Source organism: Vicugna pacos, chromosome 32 (assembly GCF_048564905.1).
Source record: "Vicugna pacos chromosome 32, VicPac4, whole genome shotgun sequence".
Classification (NCBI taxonomy): domain Eukaryota; kingdom Metazoa; phylum Chordata; class Mammalia; order Artiodactyla; family Camelidae; genus Vicugna; species Vicugna pacos.
This window is the reverse complement of record NC_133018.1, coordinates 18,947,131-18,971,295: the sequence shown is the minus strand read 5'-3', so window position 1 is coordinate 18,971,295 and position 24,165 is coordinate 18,947,131. Positions and strand designations below refer to the sequence as shown.

At 44.2% G+C, this 24,165-nt stretch overlaps 1 protein-coding gene and 1 non-coding gene across 2 annotated transcripts in view; one reads left to right on the top strand and one right to left on the bottom strand.

Moving 5' to 3' along the window:
- Window positions 1-23,932, bottom strand: part of CFAP251 (cilia and flagella associated protein 251) — a 60,858-nt gene extending 36,926 nt beyond the window's left edge. Inside the window, exons 1-9 of the mRNA XM_072952830.1 lie at window positions 23,824-23,932; window positions 23,291-23,658; window positions 22,128-22,541; window positions 16,428-16,568; window positions 14,427-14,536; window positions 9,190-9,301; window positions 8,879-8,959; window positions 3,064-3,141; window positions 1,623-1,673 (exon numbers count right to left, since the gene is read on the bottom strand). Of these exons, the coding sequence (XP_072808931.1) occupies window positions 1,623-1,673; window positions 3,064-3,141; window positions 8,879-8,959; window positions 9,190-9,301; window positions 14,427-14,536; window positions 16,428-16,568; window positions 22,128-22,541; window positions 23,291-23,658; window positions 23,824-23,932 (1,464 nt within the window). The remainder of the gene's footprint in view (window positions 1-1,622; window positions 1,674-3,063; window positions 3,142-8,878; window positions 8,960-9,189; window positions 9,302-14,426; window positions 14,537-16,427; window positions 16,569-22,127; window positions 22,542-23,290; window positions 23,659-23,823) is intronic.
- On the top strand, window positions 11,088-11,160 carry TRNAS-AGA (transfer RNA serine (anticodon AGA)). Its single transcript has one exon. It is a non-coding gene; the product is annotated as a tRNA-Ser (tRNA).
- Window positions 23,933-24,165: the final 233 nt, after the last annotated feature.

Sequence of the window (24,165 nt, the reverse complement as noted above, 5' to 3'; positions counted from 1 at the left end):
GCCATGAGGGAAGCCCCTCAGTGAATGGCCAGCGAGTGAACACGTGAAGTGCAGCGATCTGTCCTACGATACAGTAGGTCTGCTGCCCGACTCACTGACAAGGCAGAGAAGACGCTAGGATGCAGCTCTTCTGACTTGAGCAGGAGAGGGTCGGTGGAATCACAACTGGTCAAGCAAGGGCATCAAGTTCTTTCTAAGAACAGCCCCATTTCAACACGAGGCATTTTTTTAACGATTGCAAACGGCAGCCGATCCTCACTACTTGTGGATGCCGTATTTGCGAATTTACCTACTTGCTAAAATGTGTTTGCAACCCCGAAATCACTCCTCGTGCACTCTGACAAGCATTTGCAGATGCGTGTGTGAAAAGTTTGACGTTCCCAACTGAGGCCAAGCAAGGCAGCTCTCTGCATTCTCACTCCAGCTCTCCGACGGGAAACCAGTGTCCTCTTTCTGGTCTGTTTAGTGCTGCGATGCTCGCATTTTGGGGGGCGGGGTGTTTTTTGTTGGTGATTTTGGTATTTAAATTGGCCCCCAAGCATGGTACTGAAACACTGTCTAGTGTTCCTAGGCACTGGGGGGCTGAGAGGTGCCTTACAGAGAATACATCTGCGTTAGGTAAGCACACTCGGGCATGAGTTCTGGGGCCGCTGGCTGTGAGTCCAATGTTAAGGAGCCAGCGTTATATATTAAACACGGTGTGTTTGAACAGAAACATGCATGAAACAAGGTTATGTATCTGTCAGCTGATGAAAGTACTGTGATCCCGGGGCTGGCAGGAGGCTGTTCGTGGACTTCTCATAGGAGCATCATCCAGTATTCACTAATGCAGGTCTGCAGGGACCTTAGAGAACATGATTGCCACAAATAATGAGAACTGGCTGTATTTATTTTTTGATTCTTTGATTTGTGAAAACCAGAGTCTGAAGACAGAGTAATCTTGCCTTGTGTCCAACATGTCTCTCTCTCTCTTTTTTTTTTTTTCCATTTGGCGTGCCCTCTTGAAAAATACAGCTTTAGAAATCAAACCAGAAGTGAAGCAAGGAAGCAGATACATCACCGTAAGGTGCACACTGAGCGCAGTTTACGTGAGTATCAAAAGCAGAAAGTGCTCAGGAGACAGGACTGGCGCTCCACCTCAGGTGCCCTACCTCCAGGTAGGCAGGCAAGATAAAACGTCTCCTCCAGCATCTGGCTGACCACCTTTCTGTGGGCTCTTAACCATCTAAATACTCAATATCTTTTTTTTTTTAATTGCTCTGAAAACTGACCAGCTTAAAAGGGATCCACTTATGTTCAACTACACTATTCACATCACCCACAGTCAGCATTTATTCTCTGTCATATGCACACACACATTATAAAAGCCATCACTCTCCAGGATATTTTCTCAGGATAGTAAACTTTCTTTTCTATTTATTTTTATTCCATATTATTGCAAAAGATATCTCCATTATGTTCGACTGACCATTCAGGATGGTAAAGGACCTAAGTCAAAAAGTTCAGATTCTTTCCCAATGGTTTCGTATCAAGAGACACAAACAGCAGCCCAAAGTGACTAAGCTTACACATGCTCATCCTCCACAGAGTCAGACGTACAAAGGCACAACGGGCATACTCACCTTTCCCGTTAAAAGTGGGGCACTGTGAGCAAGTATATCTCCCTCTTCATACTGAGAAATACAGAAAAAAATTAATCACTACTCAAAAAAAGACCTGGTTTCCAAAAGGAGAACTACAGAACAGCAAAATCAAACCAAATGCATCTAAACAGCATCAGAGCTTTGCAATTTCTACAGGGAGGAGAACCTGCTGCCTTCAGGGGCATCTAAAAGCCTTCTGAAATGATTGTGACTCTAAGTGGTAGTTAGTGCAAATCTGAATTCTACATTTATAAGGCTTTAAAGCAGTAATTAATACCTGAAGTAATGAGAATCACTGAAAATCAGTGATTCAGTGTGTTTTTGTTTTGCATTTTTTATTGAGATAAAGTTCACATTACATAAAATTAACCATTAACCATTTTAAATTGTACAAGTCGGCGGCATTAACACTGCTGTGCAACCATCATTCTACCTAATCCCAAAAGGAAGCTCCTTCTCCACTGAGCAGTCATGCCCCTCCCTCCCCTCCCCCAGCCCCTGACAATGACCAGTCTGCATTCTGACTCTGTGGATTTACCTATTCAGGACATTTCACATCAACGGAATCATACAATTTGTGGCTCTTTGTGTCCAGCTTCTCTCATGCGGCATCGCGCTCTCAAGCTTCACCCACGTGGCAGCCTGTGTCAGGGCTTCACTCCGTTTGTGGCTGGGTCATGTTCCATCACATGGACAGACCATATTTTTGTCCATCCATGCATTCGTTGATGGACTTCAGTTTGTTTCTACCTTTTGGTTATTGCGAATAATGCTGCTGCTGTGAACATTTGTGTATAGGTGTTTGTTTGAATGCCTATTTTCAATTCTTTCGCGTATATACCTAGGGATTGGTGGGTCAAATGGTCATTTTACGTTTAACTCTTGATGGTTTTTAATCTCATGATTTTGCCCTGAGTCAGTATACACATCGCTGATCTGTTTGCTAATCCTTTTCTAAGAGGGAATGAAGTCCAAGATCTTGAAAAACACTGTATTTTATTATTATTTTTTAAAACATGGAATTCCTCTTTTATTTATTTGCTTTGGGGGGGTAATTAAGTTTTTAGTTATTTATTTTTAGTGGAAGTACTGGGAATTGAACCCAGGACCTTGTGTATGCTAGGCACATACTCTACCACTGAGCTATACACTCCCCTTGAAAAACACTATATTTTAGACCTTAAATACATTCAAATAAACATTTGTCTCATTACTTTACAAAAGTAAATGAAATTTAAATGATCTGCTTCTGATGTAATACGCTGATTTCTACTGATACTAAAATAAATGCTATAATTAAACAAAAACATTTTAATATATGTTCCTTGTTTTCTTTGGTACATTACCAAAACATCTGTACTCAAAGAATGAACATACACTTGTCTATACATTTAAAGTGAATGAAAATGTTTCTACTTACCCACATATAATAAATTGCCTGTGTTTTACTATTGCTCACCAATTCTTTATTATTTGTTGGATTAAAAGTAAGGTAATTCTGAAATATAAAGTATGGAAATATATTAAATTACAGTAAATTTTCTGTTTCTCTCTGGTTAAGCTGAATGCTAAAATTAAATAATATTTTTTATTAAAATAAAATAACTGAGTAGGAACATAAAAGACATGATATTTTGTAAACCATAGGAATATAATTGAAATATTGAGTATAAAGTTAATGGTCTTAAATGTGTTCCCTTTCTTATTTATTTATTATAATTCATCATCTATAAATTGAAACAAGCAAAAGTGAAGCAATATTCACCAATAACCTTCATTCTATGTCCTTTTGGACAAAGACTGCTATGTACACATTTCTAAATTTGACAGGGCCATGAGGTAACTTTGAATGAATGCAAAAATACTAGAAGAGGATTCTGATTCCTGCCAAGATGGTGAACAGCATGGGTTGCCTGGCTCCCTTCCCAAAAATCAACCCTGCAGCAGCTGAGGGAAACCTGGAAATCAGAAACTAAACAAAAACCACAATAACAACAAAAAGTGAGGAATCCCTGGGGAGACTTAAGGCACGTGTCTTGAAATGGTGCGTGCACAGGAGGCAGGGGCGGCAGCCTCAAATGAAGGGCTGGAGGAGGCAGCTTTGAGACACAGGTTCAAGAAGCGCTTTCTGAGTTCCATTCCTGCCCCTTCCACCCCACCTCCTATTCCTTGCCTGTTGTGTGCCGTGTCGCTCCAGGAATGTAAACTACCAGTGCCAAAGCCTGCGAGTCAATTTCAGGGCAGCACAAAGGCCTGGGTGGGGTGAAGAGCTGGTGAGAACAAGGGACGAGGCCTCTCAAAGGCTGAACATCAGCCTCCAACCACCTCCTTCTCTGCTTAGGTTAAGGCGATCCCTTTGCTAAAGGCCTGTGAGAAGTAAAAGTAAGTTGTCTTTGTAGGAAGTTATCATCCTGAGCTCCGAATTATTCCTATGCTTTTTAAAGCATGACATCAGGTATTTAATAAAAAAAAAAATAACCAGGCCTATGAAAGAGACATCCAAATGACTGAAAAACAACAGAAAAAGAAATCAACAGAAAGAGGCCCCCAGGAGACCCAGGTATTAGCGTCATCGTGCACAGACTGCAAAATACTGAGGAGAAAATGTGCGGGACAGCACAGAACAAGCTGGGTCATCTCCGCAGATAACTCTATTTTTAAAAAGAATCAAATGGAAATTCCAGATCTGGGGGGGAAAAAAAGGTTTAAAAAACTCAAAATATGGTTTAACAGAAAATTAAATATAGCTAAAGAAATTACTAGTTAGTACAAAAGAAGGACAAATCACAGGAGAAAACATCCAGACCTAAGCCTGAAGATACAAACAGAAAATACAGACGCGAGAATAAAAGACCTACGGGAGAAGATGAAAAGGTCTAATTTACCTGTGATTGGAGTCCCAGGAGAGGAAAGAATGTGGTAGAAATAATGTTTAAAGAGACAATGGCTAGAATTTTCCCAAACTAAGGAAAGATATGATACCCCAAGTTCAAAAAACCCCAAGGGATAAGTTGGGTTTTTTTTTTTAATCCATATACAATGACATACTCATATACATACAGACACATCATTGAGAAACAGCTGAAACCAAGAGAAAATTTTAAAAGCAGCCGGGGGGAAAGGATTGGGGGGAGACACATAACTTTGAAGAGAGGGATCAGTGAGGTCAACAGCTGACTTCTCAATAGAAATGATGAGAGTCTGAAGACAATGGAATAATAATACCTGTATCTTCAAGGTACTGAAAGAAGATAACCACCAACCTAGAATTCTATACTCAGGGAAAATATCCTTCAAAAATAAAGATAACTACCAGGAGAAATGAGAGCATATATCTCTGCAAAGACTTGTACGTGAATGTTCACGCAGCTTCATTTTTTTAATAGCCACAAACAGGAAACAACCCAAATGTCCTTTAGTTATCTGTTCAGTGAATAGATAAACAAATTGTGGCATATCCATTCAACGCACTACTATTCAGCAATAAAACGGAATAAACTTTTGATACACACAACAGCACGGATGAATCTCAAAAACGGAGTGAAAGAAGCCAGAGCACTCCACAAAAAGGGTCCATTTCTTAATGCTGGAGAGGGTGTGGAGAAAAAGGGGCCCCCCTGTACTGTTAGTGCAGTCACTGTGGAGAACAGCATGAATCTTCCTTAAAAGTCTAAAAATAGAGTTACCATATGATTCAGCAATCCTGCTCCTGGGCATATATCCGGAAAAGATGAAAACTCTAATTCAAAAAGATACATGCACCCCAGTGTTCATAGCAGCGCTATTTACAATAACCAAGATATGGAAGCAACCTAAATGTCCATTGACAGATGACTGGATAAAGAAGATGTGAGAGAGAGAGATACACACACACACACACACACACACACAAAATACACAATGGAATACTACTCAGCCATAAAAAAGAATGAAGACAAATGTCATATGACATCACTTATATATGGAATCTAAAAAAAAATGATACAAAGGAACTTATTTACACAACAGAAATAGACTCATAGCCATAGAAAATGAACTTATGGTTACTAAAGGGGACAGTGATGGGAAGGGATAAATTAAGGATTTGGAATTAACAGATACACACTACTTTATATAAAACAGATAAACAATGAGGACCTACTGTATAGCATAGGGAACTATTTTCAATACCTTGTAATAACTTATGAAAAAGAATCTGAAAAAAGAATATATACGTATAACTGAATCGCTTTGCTGTACACCTGAAACATTGTAAATCAACTATACTTCGATGACAAATATATATATAATATAAAATAAAAGAGTCCATTTCTATAAAATTCTAGGGCATTCACACTAATAAACATTAATAAACAGGAGAGTGGATGTTGGGAGATGGAGAGAGAGGACAGATCCTACCTTGGAGGCCAAAATAAGGAATTTGGGTTTTATTCTAAGGACAATGGGAAGCCACTGAAGGATTCTGAGTAAGGGAGTGATATGGTCGACTGCTGTGGGAAGACTGTGGGGGTGCAGCAAGGATGAAGAAGAAAGATAGGCTGGCAGGATGCTGAGGTCATGCGGGTAGAGATGACTGTGGTGTGGACTCAGTGGTGGCAGTAGAGATGGTTGGAGAGGAAGGATGTCAGCACAGATTCTGGAAGTAAATGGTATTTAAAGCCACTGGGATGCGAATGCCCAAGAAGCAAGTGTGGCAAGAAGAGGGGGAAGAGGAAAAAGAAGAGTCCCCAGAACCAAACCCTGAGGCACACTAAGACTTAGAAGGCGTGCAAATGACAGAAGAACTCACAAAGGAACCCGAGAAAGAACAGCCAGAGAGACGGCAGGGAGTCCGACCCGTGTGCCCACTGGGACTTAACAACATCCGCTGGGTTTGGGAGCACCAGAGACTGTGATAAACGTGGTTTCAGTAAAGCCATGGGTTGGGGGATGGACAAGCGAGCTGTGTGACACTCAGAGAACAAGAAACTACACAGCAGTGAAAGTGCTAGGAATTACAGCTCAAGACTCAGCATGGATGAATCGCAGAAACAATGCTGAACAAAGGAAGCAATAGGTCTGACTCCAAGGTCAGAAACAGGTACAATGAGATACGACAGTACTGAAGGACACATACATCGCTGGAGAAAAGCACAGGGGAACGCCAGGGCATGTGGGACACAACATTTGGGATGGCAATTAGCTGTAGGGAGCAAGGCTGGGGATGGGATGAGGAGGGCACAGGGGTCTTCTGGGGTTTGAGTGATGTTCTAGTTCATGATCCAGTGGTGAGCACACAGGTACATTTTATTTTCCTCCTTAAAATATATACTCTTGTATACATCCCTTATTCAACAATAAAAATATAAAGAGGTCAACTAGAAATGGACACATTGTAATTGACTGTACTTCAACTTAAAAAATAATAATAATATAAAGAGGTCAAAAATTTCTTGCAAAAAAAGCCCAAAAAGTAAATGAGAGATGAAGAAGTAGAGAAAGCAAGTATGGACAGAGCTTCTGAGAAGTTCCAAGGAGGAGGAGCAGAGGGCGTGGCTGGAAGGAGACGTGGGGCCAGGGCAGTTTTCTAAAGGTCAGAGGTTCTAAAGCAGGTTTATTTGCAGGGGAGGGAGGGGTGATGGCGGCAGGAGAGGGCCTTGAGGAGGTCAGATGGCGGGGATCTCATTCGCTGGCCTTTCGTAGAAATTAGAGGAGAAAAGAGAAGACGGTGAGGCTGAAGGTAGGCTGCGGGCTTGGGAGGAGAACAGACCAGTGTCTGGATCCAATGGCTTCTGTTTCCTCAATGAAGCACGAGAGAGGTCACCCGCTGAGGGTGGGGGAAGGGTGGGGGAGTGGGAGGAGGAGGTGCGAAAGTGTGGTCTCTGGAAATGACAAGGACAGCCAGGCCGTGCTGAGAGCTCTCCTGACATTCATGACTGAACTCCAAGCAAGCTGCATCAGCTCAGCCGGGAGGTTCTCACCAGCCGCGGGCAGCCTGCCGGGGGCCCGGGAGCAGAGAAGGCTGACGGCGGAGCTGGCCCGGGGCGGGGGGCTTGTGCAACGGCACTTCCCGCGAGGATGGGGCTGTTCCATCACCCGTGTTGTCAACAATGGCGGCCACTAGCCACACGTGGATGAGGAGTATTGGAAACGTGGCTAGTGAAACAGAGGAAACTAATTTGCACTTTTATTTAATTTTAATCAGTTTAACTTTAAACAGCCACGTGTGCTTAACGAAATGGTGGGATGTGAAGGCAGTATAGAAACTAGCTGCGTTTCTACACACCAGCAATCAGCATCCTGAGGAGGAAGTTAAGAAAACAATTCGCTCAAGAGCATCCAACAAAGGACTTAGGGATGAATTTAACCAAGGAGCTGAAAGATTTGTACACGGAAAATGACAAAGTGCTGAAAACAACAAAACGAAAAAAATTCAAGAAGACGTAAATGGAAAGACGTCCTGTGCTCATGGCTCGGAAGACGATGCCAAGATGGCAGTACCACCCGAAGCCGTCCATAGGTTCAGTGCAACCTCTATCAAAATTCCAAAAGCGCTTTTTGTAGCAATAGAAAAATCCATCCAAAATGCCCCCGTATGGCTGGCGGTGTTACGAAGTAAGGAAATTTTCTTCAGGGAACAGAGGCACGCTGGGGGCAGAAAGGAGTGAAAATGGGCACAGATGTGCCTTGCTGAGTGTGGTCACCCAGACGCCCTGGGTTCTAGTTCCTGCCAGCCGCACATGTACTGACCACAGAGACTGGCACACAGTAGGCACTCAATCAGTGCAGGTGAATGGAGGCTGCAAGGATGACTGTGACAGCAGAGCAAACACTCTGGGTGCCCTTGGCAAGTCACCTCGTGCGAACTGAGAATAACAACTTCCCTATATTTATTTTTTCAACTTCCCTATATTTAGAGCAGTTCAGAGCGTGTTTCTAGAATAAGAAAGGCCACTAGCCGAGTGACTGTAGACAGATAATTTAATAGTTAAACAGTGGTATTCCACAGTAACATCTCCTGCCCAGCACGACTGCATGGAGGTACTGAATCTAAAGCACTTAGCAGAATCTGGCACATAATAAGTGCTTGAAAAAAAAAACAGCCATTATCATCAAAAATTTAAAATGAGATCACGGGTATGAGTTTAAAGAGCTCCAGTGCGCCGTAACAAAACTCCAGTAAAACGAAAAGCAGTGTGCTGACCCGGCTTCAGTGTGACTTTCCGTGGATCGTGACAGGCTCAAACCCAGCTCACCTGGAAACCATACTCTTTGGGAAGATCCAGTGTGCACGCCGGCGTCTCCACTGCTAACGTCCACCTCCAGATGCACACTTTCTGTGGGGGACAGCAGACGGAGGAGAAGCCGGCTGAGGTGCCCCAGCCCCTCCCGTTAACTAAGCCCAGCACAGTGAGCTGAGCCACAGGCAGGGAGCCCCTGCCCAGAGATGCGCCACCGCCCGCCACCCGGAGGATCACAGATGCCATACGGCCTGAGCAGAGCTGCTCACGGGGACGCTCTTGATTGGTTGGCCAGCCCACTGAGGCTACCCCAAGGGGCCCTGTACCTGGATTTCAGCATCGGAGATGGTTGCCAGATACTTGGCATCACGGGTGATAGCCATGGCCCGGATGCCGTTCCCTTCTGGGCAGCTGTCAAATATTGTGTGCACAGGAATACTGCAAAACAGGACGGGGGATCACCCACTTCGGAAACGTAACAACTGTGGATAAGCAAATCTGGTCCAGCCATGCGATGGAATATTACTCAGCCATAAAAAGGAGTGAAGTACTGATACATGCCACAGCATGGATGAACCTTGAAGACGTGATGCTCAGCTAAAGAAGCCAGATAACAAAGGCTACATATTTATATTAAATATCCAGAATAAGCAAATGCTAGGGACAGAAAGCAGATGAGTGTTTTCCAGGGTTGGGGGCTGGGGACATGCGGTGTGACTGCTAATTTCAGTTTCAGGGTCTCTTTTTGGAGTGAAGAAAATGTTTTGGAGCTAGGTAGAGGCAGCAGGTGCACAACACTGTGAATGTACTAAATGCCACTGACCTGGTCACTTTGAAATGGTTACTGTGTGTTATGTGAATTTTACCTCTATTTAAAAAAAAAATACTAACTTAGGGCAGCATGTAAACATGCTGTTTTGTTCTCTTCCTGAGCCCTAGTCTCTCTTCCATTATCCAGTGCTGATTCCATGCCAGCCATGAAGGATGAGAATCTGAAGACAGATGCCTAGGACACCATCCTAAATAGCAAAACTCTGGAAACAACACGAATATCCATTAGTATGGGAATTGTTTTTAAAAATTATGGTATAACCATAAAAAAGAATAAAATAATGCCATTTGCAGCAACATGGATGGACCTGGAGATCATCATTCTAGGTGAAGTAAGCCAGGAAGAGAAGGAAAAATACCATATGATATCACTCATATGTGGAATCTTAAAAAAAAAAAAGACACAAATGAACTTATTTACAAAACAGAAACAGACTCACAGACATAGAAAACAAACTTATGGTTACCAGGGGGGAAAGAGGGTGGGAAGGGATAAACTGGGAGTTTGAGATTTGCAGATACTAACTACTATATATAAAATAGATAAACAACAAATTTATACTGTAGAGCACAAGAGAATATACTCACTATCTTGTAGTGACCTATAATGAAAAAGAATATGGAAAGGAATATATGTATGTATATGTATGACTGAAACATTATGGCATACACCAGAAATTGACATGACATTGTAAACTGACTATACGTCAATAAACTGAATGTATGATCCAAAACATTATGGCATAACCATATAATGAAAACATATGCCACCTTCAAAAAGAATGAGATAGATTTGGGAAACTGACCAAAATTTCGTGAAAAAAGCAGTGTATGTAGCATCACTCTGAGTGAGTGTGTGTGTGTGTGTGTGTGTGTGTGTGTGTGTATTGTAAAAAGTCTGGAGGGATGGACTCCAAACTTCATGGTGACTCTGGATATAGGTTTGGATGAAGAAGGCGTTTCATTCTTTTTATTTCTACACTTCTGTACTATGTGACTGGCAAGACTTTAGGACTGTAAGGTGCAGACAAAGTCTGAGTGGACACATGCAGAATTTAGCCAGATGGTATCTCAGTATCTAGGAGAGCCAAAGAAATGCAAGAAACAACAGATGACAGAAGTAAGCTGTGCCGCCGGGGGATCCCTGGCTCCCACTGGAAGAGTGGGTGGTAGGAAGACTTAATCTAGGAACGTGGGCTATGCGGATCCCCAGTTTGGGTTTTTGTTTTGTTTTTTCATCATGGGGACCTTGTTACAGCGAATGTAAACAGGCCCCAGTATGTCATGTCAGTGTCCCAATGGGCTGGAACCAAGTCTGTGCTCCAGCTGAGGACCTGTCTGGTTCTCTGTCACTTGAGAAATTTTATCCTACTGGGAAGTAGCCCTAGGAGGGGGAGGGTATAGCTCAGTGGTAGAGCATGTGCTTAGAATGCATGAGGTCCTGTGTTCAATCCTCAGTACCTCCATCAAAAAAAAAAAAAAAAAGTAGCCCTAAAAAGTCCCTTGAGAAGGCAGTCCTAAAGTTGGAAATGACAGTGATGTCCTTAGTGGGAAAATGTATCTTACCCTGGGGGATATTTAGAATTTAAATGTAGAGACGATGAAGTCAGTTGGACCTGCACTGTTAACACATTTGTGACATGAGAATTCGTTTTGTTTTGTTTTGTTTTTTGTAGGAATTGGGGGATGTTTAAGAGAATTTAACATATCAGAGTCTCTAACAGATTAGATTTGTGATTCTAATTTAAAGTCTGTAGTTGATTTAGACTTGTGATTTTAAATTCAAATTGTATTAGGTTTATAAATAATACTAGAACACTTAAGAGAACTTAAGACTTGCTACAGTTATGTCTAATTTATTAGATTTACAAGAATTACTTAAGTAGTGGTGAAGGATTTGTTTGTTAATCAGACTACTAAAGATCTTACAGATGAAACGGAATATACTCAATTTCTAAATGCAGTTTAAAATGTTTAAAAGAAGTTAGTAATAAAATTTCTAAGCAGGACCCACACATTCATCAAAGCCCCCTTAAAGGTGATTGCCAAAATAGACTAGATTTATAGAGTAAGATTTAAGGTGAACGAATATCTTAAGGAAAAACAATGGTTTTTATGTTTATCACTTTAACAAAGTGAGTATTAATTCTAAAACCAAATAATCCTTCCTGGGTTCCCCAAGTCATCATTTGCAATGTCATAAAACTCTCATCAATAAATCATTTGAATGGTTAACCACAGATATGCTTTACTTTGTAATTAAAAAAAAATCACTGTCAAGAGTCACGTCCCCCCACCTCCCGACCCGTGTCCGGATTTATAAGTAAGAAAAAAGCAAAGGAGAATACTGCTTGATGGGGCTGGGGGGTGGGGGCGCTTCACAAAGGCCTGAGAGAGAGACACACCAGAGGGACCACCCTTTCCGCCTGAGGACTTTCCAGCGCGGGAGGTGACCCTCCCCACGTCAGTTGGATGCTTTATCACTTGCAGCTGGAAGCATATCAGGGCCACAGATGATGAGAATTTCACTTTGTGGGGAAGTGTCTCAGGGCTCCCATGCAGAGAGCGGATTCCCTGTAACGAGGGCTGAGTGGACAACTGGCAGCCCCTGCAGGGCTTTAAGCCGAGGAGCAACACAACCAGATTTTGCATTTGGGAAAAGATCGGGCCCAGGATGCTGTGAAGAAAAACCGTGTGATGATAAGGATGGTGACCACACACGTGTGTTTAGCATAACAGCAACCGTTCTGGAAGGAAACATGCCAAACTGATGACCTAGAAGACCAGGACTGGAGACGGTGGCCAAAGGAGACTTCGGTGTTCAATTAAAATGCATTAAAGTGATTTTTTTTTAAAAAAATCAGATGAATGGATAAACAAAATGTGGTATATCCAAGCAATGGAAACTTATACTGCTATAAAAAGGAATGAAGAACTGATTCATGCTATCACATGGAAGAATTTTGAAAATATGATGCTGAGTGAAAGAAGCCAGACACAAAAAGCCACACACTGTCTGATTTCATTGACATGAAATGTCCAGAACAGACAAATCTATACAGACAGAAGGTGGATCAGAGGCAGCCAGAGGTTGAGGGGAGGGAGAATGAGGGGTTTGTCAGTTCAGTTTTCTGTTTGGGTTGTAGAAGTGTTCTGGAAGTAGTGGTGATGGTTGCACTGCATTGTGAAGCATTGCCAGTGACTTATACATTGACAGTGGTTCAGCGTCACAGGGGCTACTGGGTTGAAGAGTGAAACCACAGGGAGGGACATCGCTTAGGAGCTGCGGTGGTAGCCGGAGCAGGAGAGGACAGGCAGAGGCAGTGGGGCCAGTTCAGTAGTTACTTGGACGTAGAGGCTCAGGACTTCTGGATATTTTAGCAGGAGATGCCCAGAAGATGTGAGAGGGGAACATCCTCCAGCTGCTTCCTCGTCAGCAAGCAGAGGAGACACTGAGATGGTCACTGAGATGGGGACGGTGCAGTTTCAAATCCTGGATCTGCTCCTTCCCGGCTGGAGAGCACTGCCCACAGCATCCCCCTCACCTCAGGCCACAGCGAAGTAGTGGCCAGAGAAAGGTGAGGCTGAGAGGAGTCGGAGGAAACAGACAGCAGGCAGGATGAGAACCAGAGGGACACGGCATCAGAGAAGCCCAGGGAAGTAAGGAGCGTGGACCAGCACTGAGAGGTCAAGCGTGGGGAGGACCAGGACTAGGTAACACAGCCCTACAGAGGCCAGCGGTCACCTGGGGGAGAGCAGCTCCTGCCTCCCAGGACATTAAACACAACTTCTTCCTACCCTTGTTGTCCACCTGGGCTCGCTCAGCCCCAACCTCACACCAGCCCTCCCTCCTCCACACCCTACCAAGGCCACACAACCTCATCCATCAGTCTAGCTCTTCTCCCTGCCTCCGGGACCACGAATTCAGAAAGGAAACACATGTGTGATCATTTATCCTGGGCCGTGCGCTGTGCCTGGAGCTTCACAGTAATCCTGGAAGGTGAGTGGAGTGGGGTGAAGTGCCCCCTCTGGAAATTCACGTCCACCCAGAACCTCAGAATGTGACCTTATCTGGAAACGGAGAGTTTGCAGGTGTAATCAGCTAAGATGAGGTCGTACCAGCATAGGGTGGACCCTAAACCCAATCACAGGTGTCCTGATAGAGGACACGGACACAGACACAGGGGACAATTCCATGTGAAGGTGGAAGCAGAGGCTGGAGTGATGTGTCTGGGGGTCAGGGACCACCGAGGATGGCCAGCAAGTACCCAAAGCCAGGAGAGACACCCTGATTTCAGACTTCTCGTGAACTGTGAAAGAATAAATTTCTGTGATTCTAAGCCACCCAGTTAGGAGTATTTCTTACAGCAGCCCTGGGAAAGTAAGACGGTCAGAATGATTAGCTTCATTTTTCCACCCCCTGCAGATGGTGAAAGTCACGTAGCATCTCTGGGCCTCCCAGCTGGGATAGTGTGAGTTAGCCTCCCTCTGGCCAGTCTTACTGGGACAGCGACAAATCAGGTTCCTGGGCTTAAGGAGCCAAGAATCGTCCGTGGGAGATTAACCCAAGTAGTGTCACTCCATCAGGCCTTGAGGTAGTAAGACAAGCTCCCTCTCACCCGCACCCCATCATGGGCTTCCGTATCCCCAGACCAACATTCCTTACCTTTTGCTGGTCATGGCGGCAGATACCGTATAAAAACTAGAGGGCGAAGAGCTGCCCCAAGCTTACCCGGTGAAGGAGTCCCATATGATTATCAGGCAGTTGGGCCCTTTGTCGGCCGTGGCGACCCACCGCCTGTCTTCGCTGATGCAGAGGCAGGAGATCACGTTGGGGTGGCCCTAGGCAATGCAGAGAAGATGCCCTGAGACGTGGGGCCACAGCCCAGCCTTGGCACCAGCAGGAAAGGCGGGGCCCCAGAGAGAGACCTGACCTCCCTCTCCAGGTTCCTCGGGCTGAAAATCTACTCCCTCCAGTCTTCCCTGGGGCTCCTCTACCACCAGAGGTTTTTCAAACTTTCCCTCAAAACACTTGCAGGATAAGCTGTGATCCCCACAAGAACAGTGACTTCCTAGGGGCCCAGGCGTGTACCCGACTCTGAACCCAGGTTGGGAATAAATGTCTGGCTCCCTCCCCGCCCCCGGGGCCCCTTGAGCCTCCGTGCTGGCCTCATCTCCCTAAAGCAGTGCTCACTCGGGACACCGAGCAGCTCGGGAGCAGAGGCTCCCTGCTCTCCCTGCTTTCACGCTTCATCTCCTACAATCTTGCCCGCGTAACAGAGGAATCTTCTGGAAGCACAAACAAGATGCTAGCCAGGAAATAGCCCCCGTTGCCCTCCCTCCACGTCGCTCACTGCACCAGCCGCTCCGGCCTCCTCTCCGGGCTCCGCCCCCAGGTCTCAGCAGAAACAGCGCTTTCGGCTCCCTGCCCCCTCAGTCCAGACGAAGTCTCCTCTCACCCTTGATTTTTCTCTCACATTTCCTCTCCAGCAGTTATCATTTCTACTTATATATTTATGTGTTCACTTGTTTAACATCTGTCTCTCTAGACTGTAAACCCCATGCGGGGGGGCTAGATCTGTTTCGTTCCTGACTACAGACCCGTCATCTGAAACACAGCAGTTACGATAAATACCTGTGGAATGAATGAATGAACAGGCGGGGCATGCCCAACCACCTGGCGCCGGGGAGGCCGGATGCCTGCCTGGCGTGCTCCCTACTTCTCAGCCCGTCTGCCCAGCCCGCCCCTCCCTGCTTCTGAGCCAGTCCACACACGTCTCCTCTCCCTCTGCTGTTCCCTCTGTGCTACACATTCGACTAAGCTCCAAGCCGGTCTGCTCACTGACTCTGCATGTGTGTATTTCTGGGCTTCGAGAAAGCAGATTCCTTAAACTGCACCCGTGTGTCTTGGATCCCCGGCTGGGTGCTGAGTATTGGCTGAACTCTTGGAAAATACTTTGTGAAGTTTTTGATCTAGGCATTGACTAAGGAAGGTCTTCATTAAAACATCTGTCAGTTGAAAAAAGTAACGTGGACCTGTTTATCAAGTTAAGTAGCGGAAAGTTAGACAGCAGGAAAAATGTCGGGAGCCGAGGAAGCAGTGCGGGGTGGGGGGAGGGCGGGCACGTGGGACATTCAGGGAGGCAGAGTCGGGTGTAAAGACAGGTGCTGAAGGAGCAGAGAGAGGAAGACAACTGAGCTACTTAATACTTTCAAGTCAGGAGACCTAGGCTGAAGACCTGGCTTCGCCATCTGCTAGCACAGCCTCAGGCAAGTCAGCTAAATCACCCCAAGCCTCAGTTCCCTTGCCTGTGAAATGGGGATATTAATGCCCACTTCTCAGCATGATTAGGAAGACCAAAGCCCTCAAGCGCTGGAAAGGAGTCTAAGTGTTAACCAGGTGCGAGTCCCTGCTGAAGGGCCACCTCTGTGTTTCGGTGGAGACAGCATTGTCTACCCTGATGCCATTCTTACAGAATTGAAGAAAATACAGCTGTTTCAGATGCTGGTTACTACCAAATTCAAGTCAACTGCTATTTGTAGATTGATTCTGATTAGAATTAGAGAGACAACGAACAGTAAAACGTGTTTCTAAAGACAGAATTTGCCATAGTTCAGAAGAGAGGTAGGAAAACGTGATTGCGATGGAGTGAAGTCAGCCCCTGAAATTAAAAAGCGCTGTATTCAAGTTAAAGGTGACCTCCTTTCCTGAAAGAAAGAAAAGCCCGCGTACCTGAAGATGGTGCTGATTATTCTTGAGGACGTTGTAGATGACCGCGTTGTGAGCACTAGCATACAGAAGAACTGTCTGGTTTTCATCTCGAATGTAGTAAACAGGAAGAGAACTATTCCATCCGAATGACCAAGTCATGGTCTGGAAGACAAAGGTAAAACCAGCAAGACGCTAGGATGTGCCAGCCCAGAGCGGGGACACAGGGCGCTCCTGGCACGAGTCCTAGAGGGGAAGTATTTCACATCATGGGTCTGGTAAAGAGAAACCACCCTGAGGAGTCCTCAGCAGCAGGCTGCGATGTGGATGAGCCCTGAGAATGCTAAGTGATGCTAAATGAAAGGACCACATTGCCATCTGATCCCATCTACACAGTGTCCAGAACAGGCAAGTCCACAGAGGCAGAGAACAGACCGGTGGTTGCGGTGGCAAGCGGGGAAGCCAGGGGTATGGGAGTGACTGCTTAGTGGGCACAAGGTTTCCTTGGGGGGTGATGGAAATGTTCTGGAGTTAGATAGTGGTGATGAACAGGCTAAAAGCCAACTGTACACTTTAAAAGCGTTAATTTTACAAGGATGTGGAGAAACTGGGACCCTTCTGTGTTACTGGAGGGAATGCACAAAGGTGAAACTGCTGTGGAAAACAGTATGGAGGTTTCCTCAAAAAATTGAAAATACAGTAGAGGGAGGGTATAGCTCAAGTGGCAGAGCACATGCTTAGCATACACCAGGTCCTGGGTTCAATCCAGTACCTCCTCTAGAATAAATAAATAAATAGATCTAATTACCTTCCCTCACCCCCCACTGCCAAAAAAAAAATTGAAAATACAATGATCGTATAATCCAGCAATCATACTTCAGGATATATATCCAGAAGAACAGAAAACAGGGTCTCAAAGAGATATTTGTACCCATGTTCATAGCAGCATATTTCACAATAGCCAAAAAAAGTGGAAGCAACCCATGTGTCCATGCAGAGATGAGTGGATAAGCAAGATGGGGTTATCACTCAGTCTCCGAAGGGACGGAGATTCTGACAAGTGCTCCAACATAGATGAACCTGGAAGACATTATGTAAGTAAAATGCACCAGTCACAAAAAACCAAATATGTACCGAATGGTTCCACTTACATGAGGCACCCAGAGTGGTCAGACTCGCAGAGACAGGAGAATGGCGGCCGCCTGGGACTGGGGTGGGGGCGAGGGAATTGCTTAGGGACAGTCTAGGTTGCACAGGATGAGAAGAGTTACGAGAATGTGTACAACAATGTGAATGTACTTAATGCCCCTGAACTCTGACACACAACAAATGGTTAAAACAGTAAATCTTATGTTATGTGCCCTTTACCACAATTTTCAGAAAAATTTTAAGAGTGTGAATATTATGGTATGTGAATTGTACCTCCGTTAAAAAAGAAAAGAAAAGCTGTGTGGTGCTTCCTCAGGTGTGTTTACTGGGTACGAATGCAATGAGTTCTACGCTTGTGCGTGCACTTTGTATATTTCAATTTAAAAACGTTTGCTTAAAAAAAGAAAAAAGAAAAAAAAAAGCAAAGAAAAGAAAGTCTTCAACAGTAAACAGAAACAAATTCCTATTTTTCCACTCCCCCAGGAGCTAGACCCAGCTCAGATCCAGACACACTCACTGCACTTAATGTTGTGAAATTCAGTTTATTTACTGAGAGTACATAGAATGGACAAGTTTATAATAAAGTCACTAAGTAACTTTATAAGAAAGGCAATTGCTCAGCCTGGGTATTTGGACCTTATACACCCTTTTCTCTAGAAGGATAAAGTATAAACAGATAAAATTCCCTCAGTAGGATTAACAATTCCATATTGCCAGGAATAAATCCAAAATAAAAAAAATATATGTGAGATGAAAAACCTCAGGTACTATAAATCTGACTACTGCTTTCAACTTTATAGCAGTTTGCTTACATATATTTTTGTATTCAATGTCTTTTACTAAAATTACAGATAAACTGTGGCATATTTGTACAATGGAATATTATTCAGCAATAAAAAGAAATGAGCTAACAAGCCACGAAAAGATACAGAGAAACCTTAAATGCATATTGCTAAGTGAAAGAAGCCAGTCTGAAGAGGCTACATACTGTATGGCTTCAACTGCATGACATTCTGGAAAAGGCAAAACTATGGAGACAATTAAAAAAAAAAATCAGGGGCTGGGGGTTGGAGGGCGGGGGAGATGAATAGGTCGGGGCACAGGGGATTTTTAGGGCAGTGAACCTACTCTGTGTGATACAAGAATGGTGGCCACATGTCATTACACGTTTGTCAAAGCCCAGAGGACGAACCACACAGAGACTGAACCCTAAGGGGAACCAGGGACTTTATTTAATGCCAACGCATCAGCACTAGCTCATCGACTGTGACAAATACAGCTCACTAAGGCAAGAGGTTAACAGCAGAGGAGACCAGGGTGGATGAGGCACGAGGCAATACCTGGGGACTCTCTGCACTTTTCACTCAGTGTTTCTATAAACCCTCAAAAATAAAGTCTATTCAAAACACTAACCAAGGCTGATGTGGTACAGTGTTTAAAGTGATGGCTAAGTGATTAGTTACTGGACATCAGTGAATTTTACTGGAGTATCGGAACAAAATCTGGAGAGTTTCCATTATGATCTTTGAACAATACTTTTAAAAAAAATTTTTTAAACTGAAGTATAGTCAGTTTACAATGTTGAAATGTCGATTTCTGGTGTTCAGCATAATGTTTCAGTCATACATATACATACATAAATTCGTTTTCATATTCTTTTGCATTATAGGTTACTACAAGAAATTGAATATAGTTCCCTGTGCTATACAGAAGAAACTTGATGTTTATCTAGTTTATATCTAGTAGTTAGTATCTGCACATCTCAAACTCCCAATTTATCCCCTGCAGCCCCTTTCTCCCCCGGTAACCATAAGTTTGTTCTCTATGTCTATGAGTCTGATTCTGTTTTGTAAATAAGTTCATTTGTGTCTTTTTTCTTTTAGAGTTCACATATAAGTGATGTCATATGCTATTTTTCTTTGTCTTTCTGGCTTACTTCACTTAGAATGATGATCTCCAGGTCCATTTATGTTGCAGCAAATGGCATTATTTTTTATGGCTGACTAGTATTTCATTGTATATATAGTGTATATATATGCCACAACTTCATTATCCAGTCATCCGTTCGTTGATGGACATTTAGGTTGTTTCCATGTCTTGTCTATTGTAAATAGTGCTGCTGTGAACATTAGGGTGCATCTATCTTTTTGAGTCAGAGTTTGAACAATACTTAAGGTTAAACTGATGTTCCATATATTTCTTCCAAGACAGATATAGTGGGCAATGTGGCCAATTTCTCTCTCTTACAAGCTCCAATCCTCATTCTCTCCTGTTCCCATCTGCTCATTCTCTGCAACTTATATTTATATTTAGGTCTTTTATTGAGTGGGCTGAGTGGTAGAATTACGGGATCATAATTGTCTCAAGCTGCAACTTCTAGGAACGGAACTACTTAATATTTAGCTGGTTCTTAAAAGCCAACTTCTTCAAACGAGATTTGTTCTTGTGGAACCTGACAATCCCAAAAGGCATCACAGCCGTCCTGGGAACTTACTTTGGGATTTAACCAATTAGTTACAAAAAGAAAACATGCCAAACCTGGAGACTTCTGTCTCCAGGTAAAACAACCCTTCCGAGGTCAGAACTAGGCTGACCTCACTCAGCAGAAACAGAACTCCCTCACTGAGAGAGCACTCACAGTAACCGAAATCACACAGTACTAACAGTCATCGCATTTTGCACCAGTTTTAACATTCTTGGCGAATGATCGTGGAGACAGCCATGTCTTACATCAGTCTTTTTCTAAAACATGTGATCTGTATTGTCAAAACCAGGCTTCACTATATTTCATGGTCACATGATTCCTTCTCCTAAACGCATGATCCCTTGTTTCTTGGCTGGCGATGGTGTCCATGGTTATGACTATTTACTCTGCACATGGTGAGTTATTACAGGCCTTCAGGATAAGGCAGGGGACCCCAGAGGAAAAGGAAGATGCTGCAGGCACAGAGCTGGAGAAGCATCCTGACTGAAGCATCTTTGGTGACGGCAAGAAATTACAAACAGCATAAATGGCCATCAAACAGAGGAGTTTAAAATGAGGAAGTGGATCCACACGCACTGACATAAAAAAAATCCTCCAAGAAGTATTAAGTGCAAAAACATTTTGCAGAAATGCAGAATATCTCACTGGTAAAAAAAAAACTAAATATGTGGGGGGGGGTGTATAGATACATGTTTGTGCATCCACGGGAAAAGGTCTGGAAAGATACAGTTACACCAAACTGCAACTGTAGTCACTTCAAGGAAATGGGATTGGGGTGGGAGTGAAAGGGGATCTTTTCCTTTGTATCTTTACCTCTGTATCATTTTTGAAAACATATAAAGAGTACTTATTCATTTTAACAAAAAGAAGAGACCACAAAGGCAAAAGAAAAGGAAAAAGAAAGAGGGTGTACCTGAAGAGCTGAACAAATTTACAGAGGGAGAAAGTCTGGTTGTGCATGAGCCCAGGGCTAACAGGGGCCCACAGCTGGGCAGGGGCTCTGGTCCAGTCCAGACAGCGAGGCCCTGACACAAGAGCTCTGGCTCCCCTTAGTGATGTTACCCGATGTTTTGTTAGTTGGCTAAACAAGACAAATGTCTTTGTGGGCACTAAAACTCAATTATTGTTTCTTTCAAACTGAGCAACTGCAAGCTTTAACCTTCAACTCCACTGCTCAAAGGAGGCCAAATCTACAGAAATTAGGCTGTCAAGTTATCTGCATTTTCCCCGAGGCGTCTTTCCACCATCACAGCCGCCGCCACCACCACCATCATCTAATCGTTAACACTTGTCAAGGGCTGGCTCTGTGTGAGGAGCTACGTTAAGTATACACATTCAGTCACTCACAAATCTTCCAAAGGCATGAAGCTACAAATCTATGGCGGGGTGGGAAACATGAAGAATCCTAGGACACAATTTTCAAAAAGTAGCAGATGGAAGAAGAAGGGGGAAAAAACCCTCCTCTTCCTTCTCTTGGCAAATGATATTTTTATTCCTCGCAGATGGCGCCTCCCTGGAATACTGTCAGCGGCAGCAAAGGCAGATTCCTTTGGGCCGCCTGGTACCTTTTCCCAGAGGCTTTCGCTTTTTCCAGACCTTTCACTCACTGATCCATCTTGGGACGGACGGTTTTTGGAACCTGTCCTGGTTTTAGGAGCCTGTAGAGGGATCAAGCCAGTTAACGCAGAAGAAGTGAGGAAAGGAGGGAAAGGAGGAACTGGTGGAACAGAGGAGGCGCATGACAATGTGGGAGAGGAAGTGGGGGGAGAGGAGCGGGGAGGGGAGGGGGAGAGACGGATTGAGTCTCCCACAAAAAAAAAATAAAAAGCACCCTATGAAACAGACAAACTACGTGTGGCACTTCCTGCCCACTGGGCAGCACTCCTGAGCCCAGATGCAGTGTTCGTGTCCGTGATATTCTGCCACATGTGTCCAGCCAGAGCTCTGAACTGAACTTTTAAAAGACCCAAGTCTACTATTAGTTTAAACAGGATCTTTCTGGTGGTATTTTTCTCCCACATGCATACAATTCCCCTATTTCACAATACTCTCAAAGCACTGGGGGAAATTAAAACGCATGTGACACTTACCAAGGGATACACGTTGGCACTGTCATCCTTTTGGAACAAAATGTCCCCAGTGGTGGTGGACACCAGGGACTGACTGGGGCTCCTTGCTTTGGGCTGAAATTCTTCCTCGTTTGTCTCATGTTTGTATGATACCCTCTTTTCTTTCCTCTTTTCTCTCTTTTCGGGCTCCAAGGCTTCCCTTTCTGGTTCCAAGTCTCTCGTTTCTTGTTCTGATTCATCCTGGGGCCCCTGTTCGGCTTTCTCCCCAGGCTCGCCCGAGGGCTGCCTTTCAGGGAAACGAAGCTGTTGCTCCCCAGAAGTGGTTAGATCCAAATCGAGAAATTCTAATTGTGCGACCAGGTCTCTTGAAAGCTCAGTTGCTTCCGAAAGCTCTGATTGTAATGAATGCTTTGACGCGCTACCACTATGGGTTTTCTTAAAAAAATAAGAGGAGATTATGATTCCAAATACAGTGCATGCAGCTCCGTCCCCTCATTTAGTTTTCTTTCTGTTCCTAATCAGCCAGTCTTAGTGTTAGCCTCACATCAGAAATATGAAACGTTTTTTAAAAGAGCTTTTTATTTATTTATTTATTTATTTTGGTGCCGGAAACCCAGGAGCGAATAAAAAGGAGCATTTTTTAATTGGGACATTTTGTACTCAAATAACATGAATCCATGATTTGTGGGTGTGTCGGGTTTGTTCTTGGTCTAGTAGCAGAACCACAACAGTAAAATCATTCTTCTAAGTGGCACTGGTTGCCTCAAAAACCACCAGAGAGTCACAGAGTCACTTCTCGGACCAGAGCTGAGTTCTACAGGGAGTGTCTGCGGGGAGCCTGCATTACTATCACCACACTGACTCTGTCTAGACAAGCTCACTCCAGCTAACCCCTGTCCTTAAAGGCAGCTCTGGCACACACCTCCTCCAGGAAGCTTTCCCTGACCATCCTCCAAGCTGGGTTAAGTTGGCCTTTATATAAATACATATCTCCAATCCATCTCCCAGTCACTACACTTAGTTTTGTCACGTTTGGTATCTGGGTATGGGTCTGCCTTCCTACACACCCTAGAGCTCCTTAAGAGAATGGATGGTCTATTACTCGCATAGCCTGGCAGGTAGGTGGATGGTAAGCATTCAATTAATGATAACGAATGAATGAATGAATGACAATTACTACTTACTGACAAGAATGACCGGGAATCAGCCTGGGCAAGTCCCTCCAAACTGACCACGCGCTCGGTGATTTCTTGGGGCTGCACTGTGGTTTCTTCCTGTGCTCCTGTAGCCTCCTCTTCCTCCTCCCCAACTTCTTCCCCCTCTTCCTCTCCATCCTCTTTCTCTTCCACTCTCTTTTCCTCTTCCCATTCTTTCTCATCTTCCTTTTCTTCCTCCTTCCCCTCCTCCCCCTCCTCTTCTTTGTCCCTTTCCTCCTTCTCCACTTCCTCCTCCTTCCCCTCCTCTCCTTCTTCCACCTCTTCTTCCTCCCCCTCCTCGCCTTCCTCCTCATCCTCTAGTTCCTCATCCCCCTCCTCTTCTTTCTCTTCATCTCCTTCCTCCTCCTCCACTTCCTCCTCCTCCCCCTCCTCTCCCTCTTCCACCTCTTCTTCCTTCCCCTCCTCGTCTTCCTCCCCATCCTCATCTTCCTCCTCCTCCCCCTCCTCCTGAGATTCCCTCCATCCTGGCGTGTTACTGTTTGTTGATTGCTGTTGCGCACTTTCTAGCTCTTTATAATTTGCATATTCTCCTTCTTCATCTTCTTCTTCCACTTCTATTTCTCCATCTTCTTCTGTTTCTTCCAATGGGTTTTCCTCTGCATCTGACATTCTTCTCTGTGGAGTTTCCTCTAGAGAAATTTTAATCATAATAATCATCAGCAGGGCCCTCTGTTTCCCATTTTGATTCCCTACCACTGAAATGTGCATTACCAGCTCTGGTTCCTTTCCACGGGAATAAAAAGAATGCCATCCTCCTGGGAAAAGCCTGCCCCAATTTTTTATAAAGATTGATCTTAGGGCCTCTCATCTTTCTAGGAATAGCCTTAGAGCCCTCTAACTCA